Source organism: Trematomus bernacchii, unplaced genomic scaffold, assembly GCF_902827165.1.
Source record: "Trematomus bernacchii unplaced genomic scaffold, fTreBer1.1, whole genome shotgun sequence".
NCBI classification, from domain to species: domain Eukaryota; kingdom Metazoa; phylum Chordata; class Actinopteri; order Perciformes; family Nototheniidae; genus Trematomus; species Trematomus bernacchii.
The window spans coordinates 257,657-273,846 of record NW_022987881.1 but is presented as its reverse complement, the minus strand read 5'-3'; the positions used below and the strand labels follow the sequence as shown (position 1 = coordinate 273,846).

Genomic DNA, 16,190 nt, shown 5'->3' with positions numbered 1-16,190 from the left:
TACATGACATGTTGTTTTGAACAAGAGTCTCAATGTGTGGTGACTGAAGTCCTCTTGACCTACAATGTTAGGGAGTGAGTGAAGGCAGCATGACAAGGGACATTGTAATAGGGACTAGAGCAGGCTATTTTATTATTACCTATTATTATTATTATTATTATTATTATTATTATTATTATTATTATTATTATTATTATTACATTATTATTATTATTATTATTATTATTATTATTATTATTATTATTATTATTATTATTATTAGACCATCAAGTGTTCCAAAATGTGTGGTTGGAAATATGAATAAATGAACAATCCTATCTGGATTTAATACAAATAAAAACACATTTAATGGCATTTTTTCTGGCATCTGGATATTTTATGTTATATTTCTTTGTTTCAGAAAAATAATTTAGAGATATTTTAATAATTAAAAAAACAAAAGACTGAGATTTTCACTTTTGTCCTCTTACTTCTTTTATTAACAAGAAACATGTTATTTTGTACAGACATGTTAATGTGGCACTCATCTCACATGTTGAAAATAGAAACACAATTTATTACAAACTCAACCTGTTAGCTTTTCTTTTTTATCACTTTTCTTTGAATGTGTTTTATTTCCTTCTTCAAACTTTCATCTATGCATTCAACACTTTGAGACTAAGTCAAACATAAAAGACCTTTAGAATAAAATATCTACAATGAAAGAAGCTCTGGTGCTTTCTCTCTAAAGACTCGTGCTTTACAAGAGAAACAACAACATACGAATACATCAATATCGATATTCAACACATATTTAGAGCAAAGTTTACATTTCCATGCAGAGAAGTATGAGTTGAGGTTAACAGAAATCCTCCTGAGCAGTGACAGCCTCCATGGCTAAACAGACACAGGAAGGAGCGCCGCCTAAAGAAACTCCAACATCTACAGAACAACTCACGAGAAGATGTTAAAGCACATCCCATAATGTTTGATTGACAGCTGATCTCTGTGCAGTGAAGACATGAACAATCAGCTCTCAGCAACAATGATGGACACACAATGAGTTTAAGAAGTAGAAGAGTTCCTCAAATGACTTCAGGCTATTTCAGTTTACACAACTCAGCTGTGGCTCCATAATAAAGCCAAAGTCCAGCATGTAGCGGCTGAGTGAATGTGGTCTGGCTTCTGTGGAGGAGAGTCATGGTTTCAGAGACGATGCTGTAGAAGGACAGAATACCTGCTCTTTGATCCAGGTACACTCCTACTCTGGAGGACTGAGGACCTGAGACGGGAGTGATGATACTGTTGTAAAGAAATGAATAACTGTTTTGGTTACAATCTAAAGACCAAGATTTGTCATTGTATCCAAATTTACATTCAGTCCCCACCCCTGCTCGGCTGATATTCTTGTATGTGAATGCAACACGAACTCCTTGCTCTCTCCGCTCCACCTCCCAGTAACAACGTCCAGTCAGACTCTCTCTACTCAGGACCTGAGGCCATGCAGTGAATCTGTCTAGGTGACTGGAATAAGACTGATATTGTTTCATGAATGTTGCTTTTCTGCTCCCCTCAGATAATAACAGATATGTGTTTGCTGTGTTTGGATCCAGTGTGATTCTCTGTGAATATTGTAAGAACCCAGCTCTGGTGGTGGGCTCTGCTGCTGACAGTAAAACATCCACTTCAGACGATGAGATGTTTGTCCATTCCTCTCTCAGGACGTCCTGTAGTTTGACTCTGACTGCTGACAGGGCCGCCGCCACGTCCTCAAAGTAGCGCAGAGGACGGATGTTGATGCTGGATGAGTATGTAGGTTCACTGAGGGCTGACAGTGAGGGGTAGCTGTGCAGAAACTGGTTGTGATCCTCTGTGTGAGACAGCAGCTTCAGCTCAGCGTCTCTCCTCTTCAACTCAGAGATCTCCTGCTCCAGCTTCTCCTGAAGCTCTTTGACTCGACTCACTTCTCTCTTCTGCTGGGATCTGACCTGCTGCTTCACATCAGAGCTTCTTTTCTCCATGAGACGGATCAGCTCAGTAAACATCTTCTCACTGTCCTCCACTGCTTTATCAGCAGAGCCATTGACGGCCTCCACCTCCTGCTGAAGCAGCTTCACCTCCTTCTCTCTGTCCTGGATTCTCTGCTGGATGTTTTGTCGACTCCCCTCCAGCTCCCTCTGCCTCTCAGTCCTCTCTGCTGCAGCTGACACTGTGTCGTGGCCCTTATGGTCATCCATATTGCAGATATAACAGATACACTGCTGATCAGTGCGGCAGAACATCTTTATCACCTCGTCGTGACGAGAGCAGATGTTCTCCTGGAGCTTCTTGGAGGGCTCCACCAGCTTGTGTTTTTTTAATGGACCTACGTCATAATGACCCTGGAGGTGTTTGTCACAATAAGAGGCCAAACACACGAGGCAGGACTTACAGGCTCTCAGTTTTCTCCCAGTGCAGACATCACAGGCCACATCTTCAGCTCCAGCATAGCAGTGATCAGCAGGAGCAGCTTGGAGTCCAGTCTTCTTCATCTTCTCCACTAAAGCTGCTAACATGGTGTTTTTCAGCAGGACAGGCCTCGGTGTGAAGCTCCTTCTACACTGAGGGCAGCTGTGGATTAGCTCTCCATCCCAGTGGTGTTTAATACAGTCCATGCAGTAGCTGTGTCCACAGGGAATAGTGACCGGATCCTTCAGTAGATCCAGACAGATCGAACAAGAGAAGGTTTCCCGGTCCAGCTGAACTCCTTTTTGCGCCATTTCACCTCTCAGTAGCAGCGAGTGTCTGAGTTTCACTTCCTGAGAACTGAAACTAGTGTGAGCTGTGATCTGAACAGGATGTGTGTGTGCAGTGAATTTGGCCTATCAGCTCTTGTGCTTTACCCACATGTTGGTTACACCCATCCTCCTCAGTGTGTATCTAAAGGGGAGGAACCAGGAAATACAGAGTGGAGCTGGCTGTGTCTGTGGCCGTTTCTCAATGTCGAGTACACCTGCTGCAGAGTCACTATTTCAAGTATACTACGTCATCGAGTGGCGCCGAATGCCGGGCATTTAACATGCATTTAAACAGTCCTTCGGCGCCACTCGATGACGTAGTATACTTGAAATAGTGGCTCTGCAGCAGGTATACTCGACATTGAGAAACGGTCTGAGAGCATGAAGAAGAGGGAGGGCTTATCTGATTTATTCCAGGAAGAGGCATCGCTGACTCTCTGAACTGTTTCCTCATTTACAAACGGAGGCTCGCTGACAACCTGCTCTATATTTGAAAACAGTCTTCAGCTGTCAAATATGTCTCGTCCTCACTCATGGTAGCAGTGGTGTAAGAAGTACTCAGATATTCTGCTAAAGCAAAAGTAGAAATACTAAGGTGTAAAAATACTGTGTTACAAGTAAAAGTTCAAAAGCATTGGTATCAAAATATACTTAGATTACCAAAAGTAAAAGTACTCCTTATGTATCCCTTTTCAGAATCGTATATAAATATATATATATATATATATATATATTGAGTTTCTGGGTTACTATAATGATTATTGATGTGTTTTATCACAGTTAGTAAATGTAGAGCTCATTGTAATAACTTGATGTCCTGCTGCTGTCTATCTTAACCTATAAATATCTGTCAAAGTGTAATTAATATAACACTACCCAACATAGATCCCTAAACACCTGTAACAACAATGTTGTAACATAAAACTGTGCAATATATACTTTTATACTAGGGACTATTGTCATTCTGCAGCTACTTCATTACTTTCTACTTGTTTCACTGATTATTTTATAATGCTGCTACATACCTTTTTTATACTTGATTGAAATGTTTCATTTGTGTGCTCACTTTACTAAATACTGTCACTTTACTAAATACTGTTTTTGTCTTTATCAGTACTGTCTCTTTGCTGTAACTATGCAATAAAGGAATTCTGATTCTGATTAACATACGATGAAGACGGCTCATGATTTCTGCTTGTTTCATGTTTGTCACTCAGTGTTCTGGTTTCCTGTGTGATTCAGCATCACCTTCCTCATTCTGTTTCAGAGTGTACTGTTTAACTCTCAAAGCTCATCCTCTCCTAGGTTAACAGAGGACAATTACATTTCTTGAATGAGATGGAAATAATGTTATCAATGACTGAAGGAGATGCACTGGATGTCATTATTAATTGAGTTCAGCTAAACCTACTTATTGCACAATACATGACATGTTGTTTTGACCAAGAGTCTCAATGTGTGGTGACTGAAGTCCTCTTGACCTACAATGTTAGGGAGTCATTGAAGGCAGCATGACAAGGGACATTGTAATAGGGACTAGAGCAGGCTATTTTATTATTACCTTTTATTATTATTATTATTATTATTATTATTATTATTATTATTATTATTATTATTATTATTATTAGACCATTAAGTGCTCCAGTCTGTGGTTGGAAATATGAATAAATGAACAATCCTATCTGGATTTAATACAAATAAAAACACATTTAATGGCATTTTTCTGGCATCTGGATATTTTATGTTATATTTCTTTGTTTCAGAAAAATAATTTAGAGATATTTTTAGAATTAAAAAAACAAAAGATTGAGATTTTCACTTTTGTCCTCTTACTTCTTTTATTAACAAGAAACATGTTATTTTGTACAGACATGTTAATGTGGCACTCATCTCACATGTTGAAAATAGAAACACAATTTATTACAAACTCAACCTGTTAGCTTTTCTTTTTCATCACTTTTCTTTTAATGTGTTTTATTTCCTTCTTCAAACTTTCATTAATGCATTCAACACTTTGAGACTAAGTCAAACATAAAACACCTTTAGAATAAAATATCTACAATGAAAGAAGCTCTGGTGCTTTCTCTCTAAAGACTCGTGCTTTACAAGAGAAACAACAACATACAAATACATCAATATCGATATTCAACACATATTTAGAGCAAAGTTTACATTTCCATGCAGAGAAATATGAGTTGAGGTTAACAGAAATCCTCCTGAGCAGTGACAGCCTCCATGGCTAAACAGACACAGGAAGGAGCGCCACCTAAAGAAACTCCAACATCTACAGAACAACTCACGAGAAGATGTTAAAGCACATCCCATAATGTTTGATTGACAGCTGATCTCTGTGCAGTGAAGACATGAACAATCAGCTCTCAGCAACAATGATGGACACACAATGAGTTTAAGAAGTAGAAGAGTTCCTCAAATGACTTCAGGCTATTTCAGTTTACAAAACTCAGCTGTGTCTCCATAATCATAATAAAGACAAAGTCCAGCATGTAGCGGCTGAGTGAATGTGGTCTGCACTCTGTGGAGGAGAGTCATGGTTTCAGAGATGCTGTAGAAGGACAGAATACCTGCTCTGTGATCCAGGTACACTCCTACTCTGGAGGACAGAGGACCTGAGACGGGAGTGCGGATATTGTTGTAAAGAAATGTATAACTGTTTTGTTTACAATCTAAGGACCAAGATTTGTCATTGAATCCAAATTTACATTCATTCCCCCCTGCTCTGCTGATATTCTTGTATGCGACTGCTACAAAAACTCCTCCCCCTCTCCACTCCACCTCCCAGTAACAACGTCCAGTCAGACTCTCTCTACTCAGGACCTGAGAATATACAGTGAATCTGTCTGGGTGATTAGAATAAGACTGTGGTCCCATGTATGTTGCTTTTCTGCTCCCCTCAGATAATACCAGCTGTGTGTATGCTGTGTTTGGATCCAGTGTGATTCTCTGAGAATCAGTGTTGTAGTCAAGTCACCAATTCACGATTCCAAGTAATTCTCGCGTCCCCACTTTTCGAGTCCAAGTCCAAGCGGAGTCGAGTCCGAGTCCATGTCCGAGTCACCCAAAGAGTTTCCGAGTGGAGTCCGAGTCATCATTACCTGTGTTCGAGTCCGAGTCCAAGTCAGAGTCACCCAAGAAGAATCCAAGTCAAGTCCGAGTCACAAGTCTTCATGTATTAATCTTCATGGATATATGTGTTGAAATGTAGCTATAGCTCCTCTACATTGCTTTTATCCTGTCAATGTATACTAATGTGTCTATTGAACTGCTGTGAAGCCAGTTTGGCTACAATTCTTGTATAAAAAGTGCTATACAAATATAAAGCTTATTAATAATATTAATATTATTATTATAATTATCATTATTTGTATTATTGTAAATTGCCTTTAATATGTCTAACTATATTTAAAATGAGTTACCTTTTAGAGAAGTGATTATATTTGTATGCCAATATTTTCTTTTGGTAAAGTTTTAATTTTGCACTTTTATTTTGATAGTAATAAGATCGGGACTCTTATTTTTGAAGGAACTTTTACCGGAAGTCAATGGACAACGGAGCAGTGTAAACCATAGATATATAGAGAGGCGAAGTCCCTCCCCTTCCGGGGGAGCTCCATGGGACCTTATTTCGGAAAAGTTATGCATTGAAGTCAATGGAGAGAGAAAGATTATCCTTCGATCCCGTTTGAATTGTGCCACGAATTACACATATGATGTTTGTCAATTTAAAAGATAATTTTGCAAGTCAAAAAAATAAAAATGTGTCGTAAAACTGTGAAGTAACACTTTTTTTTGTGTGAAACCGCTCAATGAACTACATCTCCCGTCTCGCACCACACACCAAGACGGCCGTCACGTTGGCACATTTCACTTCTTTCTTTCAGAATGAGGCGGAAAGTATTAAAAGAGGTGGAAATCACTCCAAGTCTGGGCATGTTGAGAGCTGTACATACACACAAGGGGAGTTAGTCGGTTCCTAAGAGCCAGACCGGGATTCTGGGATTTGTAGTCTTTCTAGTTGCCTATTTTTCATAGTCTTATATTTCAACAGTTTTACGACAAACTGTGACTTTTTTGACATGGAAATGATTTTTTAAGATTGACAAACATCATATGTGTAATTCGTGGCGCAATTCAAACGGGATCAAAAGATAATCTTTCTCTCTCCATTGACTTCAATACAAACTTTTTCCGAAATAAGGTCCCATGAGTCCCACCGGAAGGGGAGGGACTTCGCCTCTCTATATAAACACTAGATGACTCACCTGCGCTGCTGGCCAATGGAGACCGACGTTGCCACATGGCGGCCATCTTGCCACAGGCAGCTCGCTCATTCATAACATTATGTCTATGGTGCACTATTGAAATAACCGTAGATTGCTCAATTTTCAACCAATTTTCTAACGGTTTGGTTTGTTATAAACATCAAAGATGTAGTTATGATACTGCATACTTATAATTATAATCATGAACTTTTTTTTTTCAACATGTCTTGTTGTCTCCTGTATCATAGCCATGCTAATAACGTTTATAATAAACCAAACCGTTTGTAAATCAGACAAGATTTCAGCGAGTTAAGAGTATTTTTGTGCAGATCACTCACCTTACAACAGCTGTAGCAGTAGTTGTTGACTGTGGCAAGATGGCCGCCGGTGAGCTCCGCTGGCGACTCCCCCTTGAGCCATCTAGTGTTTATATATATCTATGGTGTAAACCATGGTGTAAACACACATACGTATAATGACGGATAGATGACGAATACATTAACATATACTAAATAGTTGCATTCGGTTTTTAGCACCTGGTTGATAAGGGCACAAGCTCTTACGTTGGTAATGATTGTATAAAAGCAAGGGTGTGCAATAAACAGATACCATTAGTTAGAGAGTCTGACCATCATTCAGCCGGGGATGCTACAATTATTATAGTGAATGTTTAAATTCTATCAATAAAGATTAAGCCCCAGAAAATGCAAAATGACGACTTTCTACGTGTTAAGTAGCCATGTGCTTTTGTGTTATCGGCTGAATCTTTATTAGATCACATTACTCTGATGATAGTGTTCAAGACAGCCTATATGTCTGAACTCCATCCTTAGAGTAATGTCTTATGGAGCCTTCTCTTCAATCTTTTTTCCACATAACGAGCATTTTGAGCTGCTCTTTCCCAATGTCGGGACAGAGTACATCCAGACTCCAGACAAAACTTGCTCAAGTCAAAACGTCAATGTACAAGTCGAGTCTGAGTCATCGTGGGTGAAAAATTCACGAGTCCGAATCATATTGGGTTAAAAATTCACGAGTCCGAGTCCGAGTCATCGTGCGCGAGAATTCACGAGTCCGAGTCGAGTCCGCGTCAAATAGTGTGCGAGTCCGAGTCGAGTCAGGAATCCCGAAAATCGGCACTCGAGTCCGACTCGAGTCCGAGTCCAGGTCTCGAGTACTCCATCTCTGCTGTGAATATTTTAAGAACCCAGCTCTGGTGGTGGGCTCTGCTGCTGACAGCAAAACATCCACTTCAGACGATGAGACGTTTGTCCATTCCTCTCTCAGGACGTCCTGTAGTTTGACTCTGACTGCTGACAGGGCCGCCTTCACGTCCTTAAAGTAGCGCAGAGGACGGATGTTGATGCTGGAAGAGTGTGTAGGTTCACTGAGGGCTGACAGTGAGGGGTAGCTGTGCAGAAACTGGTTGTGATCCTCTGTGTGAGACAGCAGCTTCAGCTCAGCGTCTCTCCTCTTCAGCTCAGAGATCTCCTGCTCCAGCTTCTCCTGAAGCTCTTTGACTCGACTCACTTCACTCTTCTGCTGGGATCTGACCTGCTGCTTCACATCAGAGCTTCTTTTCTCCATGAGACGAATCAGCTCAGTGAACGTCTTCTCACTGTCCTCCACTGCTTTATCAGCAGAGCCATTGACGGCCTCCACCTCCTGCTGAAGCAGCTTCACCTCCTTCTCTCTGTCCTGGATTCTCTGCTGGATGTTTTGTCGACTCCCCTCCAGCTCTCTCTGCCTCTTAGTCCTTTCTGCTGCAGCTGACACTGTGTTGTGGCCCTTATGTTCGTCCACAGAGCAGAGATAACAGATACACTGCTGATCAGTGCGGCAGAACATCTTCATCACCTCGTCGTGACGAGAGCAGATGTTCTCCTGGAGCTTCTTGGAGGGCTCCACCAGCTTGTGTTTTTTTAATGGAGTTGCGTCATAATGAGGCTGGAGGTGTTTGTCACAATAAGAGGCCAAACACTGCAGACAGGACTTACAGGCTCTCAGTTTCCTCCCAGTGCAGACATCACAGGCCACATCTTCAGCTCCAGCATAGCAGTGATCAGCAGGAGCAGCTTGGAGTCCAGTCTTCTTCAGCTCCTCCACTAAAGCTGCTAACATGGTGCTTTTCAGCAGGACAGGCCTCGGTGTGAAGCTCTGCCTACACTGAGGGCAGCTGTGGATTAGCTCTCCATCCCAGTGGTGTTTAATACACTTCATGCAGTAGCTGTGTCCACAGGGAATAGTCACCGGATCCTTCAGTAGATCCAGACAGATCGAACAAGAGAAGGTTTCCCGGTCCAGCTGAACTCCTTTCTGTGCCATTTCACCTCTAAGTAGCAGCGAGCGTCTGAGCTGAAACTAGTGTGAGCTGTGATCTGAACAGCATGTGTGTGTGCAGTGAATATGGCTCTTGGACTTTCCCTGCATGTTGGTTACACCCATCCTCCTCATTGTGTATCTAAAGGGGAGAAACCAGGAAATACAGAGTGGAGCTGGCTGTGTCTGAGAGCAGGAAGAAGAGGGAGGGCTTATCTGATTCATTCCAGGAGGTTCAAGGCTTTTATTAGTCATACGTGCATAGCTACAGTGTAGTTATGACGATGGAAATCTTAGGTCACAGGCTCCTCCAACAGAGCAACACAATAAAACAGAAAAACAGATAAAATACTGCAAGTAAATACGAAAAATAAAAAATAAATAGTAAAATAGTGAAATAGTGCAATAAGAGTCTATATACAAGTGATTGGAAAATGATATATTAGCCTGTTAAACCCCACGGACCCTTCGGCGGGTCCGAAAATGCGACATATTTTACCACCAGTGTGATCTCTGAAGTGTCATTTATGAAACTATTAATGTTCCACAACCAGCTGACGGGAAAAAATTCAGCTAACTGACACACACATCTTTTTTTCAAAAATTGAAAAATAAATTCCCACAAGAAGCCTTTCAATGAGCCCTTAGCAAAGACGGACTAATGCTATTTCTGCTCATAACTCACAAAAACGATCATTTATAATTAATATTTTCTGCACAAACAACACATCAACTGAAAGCTGAGATTCCACAGATTCCATGGGTATACACCCCATCACTGCAGGCAAGAATTCACTGAGCTAGCAGCCAGAACATAGCAAATAAACAACATCAGTTTTCAAATCCATGACAATAATTAGGTCTTACCTTGGCTCTTTTGTGATCAAAGGTTGTGTTCAACGGAATAAAAACGCTGCTCAAGGTTAATCCAATGTCTCTTAGTCACTTTAGAATTGTTCCTGATAATCAATCCTTTCATTCATGGCAGAAAAGTAGGTACAAAGATTAGGAGTCGGTGGCTTCAGCTGCTGGACATGCAGTTTACGCATAGCTCCCCCTCCCCCGCCGTAAAGTATTTACGTATTTTCCAACTGCCACTCGATTCTATTGGCTCTAACGATTCAAAAAAGGTGTAAATCACGCAAATCGACCAATGGGTTCCAGAGATAGGGTCCTGCGTAAGTGTACATCAGGCCAGTATATGCTGCTTACCCACAGTCCTGCTACGTTTTTGACGCAGCAGAACCACATTGAGAGGAGCGCAGAGAACGGCAGATCAGCGGCACAGCGAGACAGCAGGATTAGCAGCGAAACAGCAGGATTTGTTTTCTTTCTTCATTTGAACAATGGCAGCCAGAAAGAAGACTTTATTGTCCATCCAGGAGGCATTGGAACTGGTATTTGAGGACTCTCCGTCGGAAGATAGTGATCTTGTCACGCATCAAGGGGACAGTAATGACTCCGATTATGAAGTTCCACCAACGGAAAGGTATGTAATCTCTCTGTTTGTATCTATTACTTATTTATTTGGTGTAAGAGTATTCATCTGTTTTTATCTTTTAGTTATTTATTTGGTGTTAGAGTATTCGTCTATAGTAATTTCACACATGTAACAATAACACAACGGCATCCATCTTGTGATATAATGTTATTTCACACACACTCAACAACAAACAAATAAAATGGATGCCGTTTATTGTTCAAAGACTAGAAATAAACAAGACAGTAGAAAATATACATGTTGAATTTAACACGGTATTATATATATATATATCAAATATACAAATCAGAGATGGAGTACTCGAGTCCTGGACTCGGACTCGACTGCCGATTTTCGGGACTCGTGACTCGACTCGGACTCGCGCATTGATTGACGCGACTCGGACTTGGACTCGTCAATTCTCGCGCGATGACTTGGACTTGGACTCGTGAATGTTCCCCCCCACGATGACTCGGACTCGGACTCGTACATTGATGCTCCGACTTGGACTCGGACTCGAGCAAGTTTTCTCTGGAGTCTGATGTCCTCTATCCCTGCGTGTGCACCTGCGAGGCGAGTTCACTACTGGGCCCCGCTATTCCAGTCTAAAGATGTCTAGAGACACACCCCGCATCGTGCTGTATGCTTTCACACATTCTGCTTTCACATTGGAAAAGAGCAGCGCAAAATGCTCGTTATGTGGAAAAAATATTGAAGAGAAGAGAAGGCTCCGTAACACATTACTCTAAGGATCTAGTTCAGACATATAGGATGATAGAACACTATCATCAGAGTAACGTGATCTAATCAATAAATAAAGATTCAGCCGATAACACGAAAGCACATGGCTACTTAACATGCAGAATGACATCATTTTGCATGCTAAGTAGCCATGTGCTTTCTGGGGCTCAATCTTTATCGGTAAACCGATTTAACCGGTAAAAGTTCCTTCAAAATAAGAGTCCCGATCTTATTACTATCAAAATAAAAGTGCAAAACGAAAACGTTACCATAGGAAAATATTGGATTACAAATATAATCACTTCTCTAAAAGGTAACTCATTTGAAATATATTTAGACATATTATGGGTCATTTACAATAATAATAATAATATTAATATTAGTAATAAGCTTTATATTTGTATAGCACCTGTTACAAGAATTGTAGCCAAACTGGCGTCACAGCAGTTCAATAGACAGATTAGTATAACATGACAGGATAAAAGCAATGTAGAGGAGCAGCTACATTACAACACATATATTCACGAAGATTAATACATGAAGACTTGTGACTCGGACTTGACTTGGACTCTTCTTAGGTGACTCGGACTTGGACTCGGACTCGAACACAGGTAATGATGACTCGGACTCGGACTCGACTTGGACACTCCTTGGGTGACTCGGACTTGGACTCGGACTCGAACACAGGTAATGATGACTCGGACTCGGACTCGACTCGGACACTCCTTGGGTGACTCGGACTTGGACTCGGACTCGAACACAGGTAATGATGACTCGGACACGGACTCGACTCGGACACTCCTTGGGTTACTCGGACTTGGACTCAGACTCGACTACGACTCTCCCTTGGTGACTCGGACTTGGACTCGGACTCGAAGAGTGGTGACTCGAGAGTGACTTGGACTCGTGAATTGGTGACTTGACTACAACACTGATACAAATACATAAATATATAAAATATACAAATATATATATATATAAAATATACACATACATATATATATATATAAAATATACATATATAAATCTATATATATAAAATATACACATACATATATAAATATATGACGGACGGAATATTAATATTAAATATTGAACAGATTATATTGATATAATCTGTTCCCCCGTCTCACATAATTTACATGGTATACATTTTGAGTGATATACTGTTATTTCACACACTCAAAATTGATGTTCTGCTGTTGTTGTAGTGAATTCATCTATTTGTTTTTTCCACATTTGTTTTCACAGTGCATGCAGCCTTCAGTGGACAGACTGTCAGGCGGAACGTGAAAGAGCGTGGTGTGTGGCAGACTAAGAATGTTACCGTTCCTGACGCTGTGGTGGACTACAACAGAAGCATGGGCGGTGTGGATGTGTCCGACGCTTTGATTGGATACTACAGTGTTCGTCACAAAACGATGAAATGGTACAATACTTTTTTTTACCATTTTATGGACATTTCCGTGGTGAACAGCTTCCTTCTCCACAAGGAGCTGCACAAGAGGAGGGGTGACCCCGCCAGGGAGAAGCCACTCACACAGAAGTCCTTCAGGGAGCAGCTTGCTAAAGAAATGGTTGAGTTTTCTGGAGTCCCTGCAGCAGCACCACCCCGCCCACCAACCCCCCCACCATCACTGACATGCATGCCCGAGCATTATGGGGAAGATGCCACCACGGTCAGGAGGTACTGCAGGAAGTGCTCTGATGCTGGCAGCAGAAGGGTGAAGACACCTGTGTACTGCAGGAAGTGTCAGGTCCCTCTGTGCTTCACTCCCAAAAAGAACTGTTTCAGGGCATGGCATGACTTACTGGAATAATACCATAACATTCAGGGTTGGTTTGTATAAAGTTTTTACCTAAAGTGTGGTGTTATTGTGTAGTGTGTTGCTAACTTTTTTTAAATAAATCTGCTCCAGTTGGAGTCAAATGTTTCCTATGTTTCCTAATTTTTATTGTGCAAGTAAACATGCATCTCCTGCAAAGAGGGAACTTCCCACACACCCACACACACACACACCCCCCCCACACACACACTCCACACACACACCACCACCACACACACACCCCCCACACACACACACACCCCACACACACACTTAAATATTTTATTTATTTTTTAAATTTTACAATCATTTTACAATTTTTTTTTTTTTTTTTTTTTTTTTTTTTCTTTTTTTTATGTAATGAATACCTATAGTGATGATTCAATATTATAAAATGATTTTTACTGTCTGGTACCTGAAAAAGGTCAAATGGCACTGATGGAACCAGACGTGCCCAAATGTGCCCAAAGCTTAGTCCGCCTGGACTTTTTTTCCCTAAATATCTCTAAAAAGGTCAATTTTCACTTGTTTTGCCTCAATCTTGATACAGGGTACTTATTATATGTTGTACTTTGGATTCCTAAAGCTTTTAGTCTACCTTACCATCATCCAAGGGTAGTTTTCACTATAAGTAAAAAATAATTTTTGGACGGACACTATAATTTACAGTTTTTTACTATGTTCAATCTGAATTTTCTTTAAAAATAAAAAACATCTATATTGATTCTGACTTTTCTACATCCAACTCACAGGTTTATCATTACTTTGAGAAAAAAGATTATTAATTTACCCATTTTAGAAGTGTAGTTATGGTCATTTGTTCTGGGAATGTCATTTTCGAGCCTGATACCTGGAAAACAGGCTCGGGGGTCAACAGGTTAATAAGCACCGTAACTTTCATGATATCATTTATCGGTCATAATCGGTTGTTTCCGTAAACGGCCGAATGTTGTGTGACGGCAAATGCTGCGGCTGCAAGGCATTGTGGGGCAGCATTTTCTCCTCTCCTTTCGTAAAGGGAGGTCCAGTGGTTCCTAAACTAAAGGAGGTTATAAAGGAAGTTTGAAACCTCCTTTCCTTTCATTTAGAGAATTCCAACGGCTCTTATCATGGCTGCCACTGAGGGACTTCCGGGTCATTTCACTCCGTTAGGAAGGTTCCTAAGCTAAATGGACTATTCGACTGCAACCCAGGAAGAAGAGGGAGGGCGTATCTGATTCATTCCAGGAGGAGGAGCAGCGCTGACACTCTGAACTGTTTCCTCATTTACAAACGGAGCCTCGCTTACAACCTGCTCTACATTTGAAAACAGTCTTCAGCTGTAAAATATTTCTTGTCCTCACTCATGGTAGCAGTGATGTAAGAAGTACTCAGATATTCTACTAAAGCAAAAGTAGAAATACTAAGGTGTAAACATACTGTATTACAAGTAAAAGTACAAAAGCATTGGTATCAAAATATTAGAGTACCAAAAGTAAAAGCACTCCTTATGTATAATGGCCCTTTTCAGAATCGTATATATATATATATATATAGATATATATATATATATATATATAGATATATATTGAGTTACTGGGTAACTATAATGATTATTGATGTGTTTTATCACAGTTAGTAAATGTAGAGCTAATTGTAATAACTTGATGTCCTGCTGCTGGCTATCTTAACCTATAAATACCTGTCAAAGTGTAATTAATATAACACTACCCAACACAGATCCAACAACACCTGTAACAACAATGTTGTAAAATAAAACTGTGCAATATATACTTTTATACTAGGGAGTATTATCATTCTGCAGCTACTTCATTACTTTCTACTTGTTCCACTTATTATTTTATAATGCTGCTACATACCTTTTTTATACTTGATTTAAAGGAAACCTATCATGCTATATTTAAATGATATATTGTAGGGCCATACCTATATAAGGTATATTTATACGTTTCTGTTTTCAAAATACCAAACAGATCATGCATTTTAGCCATGCCTCATTTCGCTCTATGTGCTGTTTGCTGTCTACGGGTCTGATTCTGCTGACCACGCCCCCCTGCAGGAGAGGGGAGACGTGCTCTGATCAGCTGCTGGGCTGTCAGAAGAGGGGGAGAAAAAGAGATCTCTGTCCTCGTGTTTTATTATATAGAGTCGTTATTCATTTGTTTTAAAGCTCAATAAATAACAAAGAAGACCTTTGACCGGCACTTTTCTAATTTTGTCCGGAAGATTTAAACTTTAACGGACATCTTGACCGGCGAAACAAACTGAAACTGAAACTCTGCCGCACGGTCCCCTCGTTCCTTGGAAGAGGCGTAGAGGTGGGTGTTTGTCATCTGCTGGTGGACTAACCGGAGAGAATTACAGTGCTTGCCTCGACGGGGAGGGATTGCATTGCAGCGGGAGCAAACGCTTGCCTCGGGGAGGGAGAAAGAAAGCCACAGCGGAGAATAAACAGAAGGGTAACCATGGTAACCAAGTCTTCTTCGCTGCTTTTGTGGCAGAGTACAGCGCCACTTACAGGCCTGGCATATGTACTACAGCGTCTCCAGCGCTTTCGAACGGCAATGGCCGTGGTTGTCTCCTCCTGATTGGTGGAGTTGGCCCAATAGCCGTAGCGCCACTGTCCTGACGTCAGTAAAGTGTTCAAATCTGGATCAGTTTTTATCAGATCCGTTGCAGCCCCTTTTTTAGAGATTTTGGTATGGAGGAAAATAGAGAGGGTTGTGTTTTCTGACACTTGGTGAGATCCCTGGAACACCGGGGACACATATTCATGTATAAAAGACGT

The 16,190-nt window shown here is 40.8% G+C and overlaps 3 protein-coding genes across 3 annotated transcripts; 1 reads left to right on the top strand and 2 right to left on the bottom strand.

The window, feature by feature from the left end:
- Positions 1-465: 465 nt before the first annotated feature.
- Positions 466-2,967, bottom strand: LOC117469679 (tripartite motif-containing protein 16-like). The gene has a single exon (XM_034114141.1). It carries the CDS (start codon positions 2,736-2,738, stop codon positions 1,080-1,082), a length of 1,659 nt encoding a protein of 552 aa, XP_033970032.1. The 5' UTR covers positions 2,739-2,967; the 3' UTR covers positions 466-1,079.
- A 1,741-nt stretch (positions 2,968-4,708) lies between these two features.
- Positions 4,709-9,480, bottom strand: LOC117469682 (tripartite motif-containing protein 16-like). Its single transcript, XM_034114144.1, has 2 exons — positions 8,226-9,480; positions 4,709-5,715 (listed from the first exon to the last, which is right to left on the bottom strand). The coding sequence occupies exons 1-2, from the start codon at positions 9,359-9,361 to the stop codon at positions 5,199-5,201; spliced, it is 1,653 nt and encodes a 550-aa protein (XP_033970035.1). The 5' UTR covers positions 9,362-9,480; the 3' UTR covers positions 4,709-5,198.
- Positions 9,481-10,414: 934 nt separating this feature from the next.
- On the top strand, positions 10,415-13,510 carry LOC117469685. Its single transcript, XM_034114146.1, has 2 exons — positions 10,415-10,844; positions 12,828-13,510. The coding sequence occupies exons 1-2, from the start codon at positions 10,811-10,813 to the stop codon at positions 13,394-13,396; spliced, it is 603 nt and encodes a 200-aa protein (XP_033970037.1). The 5' UTR covers positions 10,415-10,810; the 3' UTR covers positions 13,397-13,510.
- Positions 13,511-16,190: the final 2,680 nt, after the last annotated feature.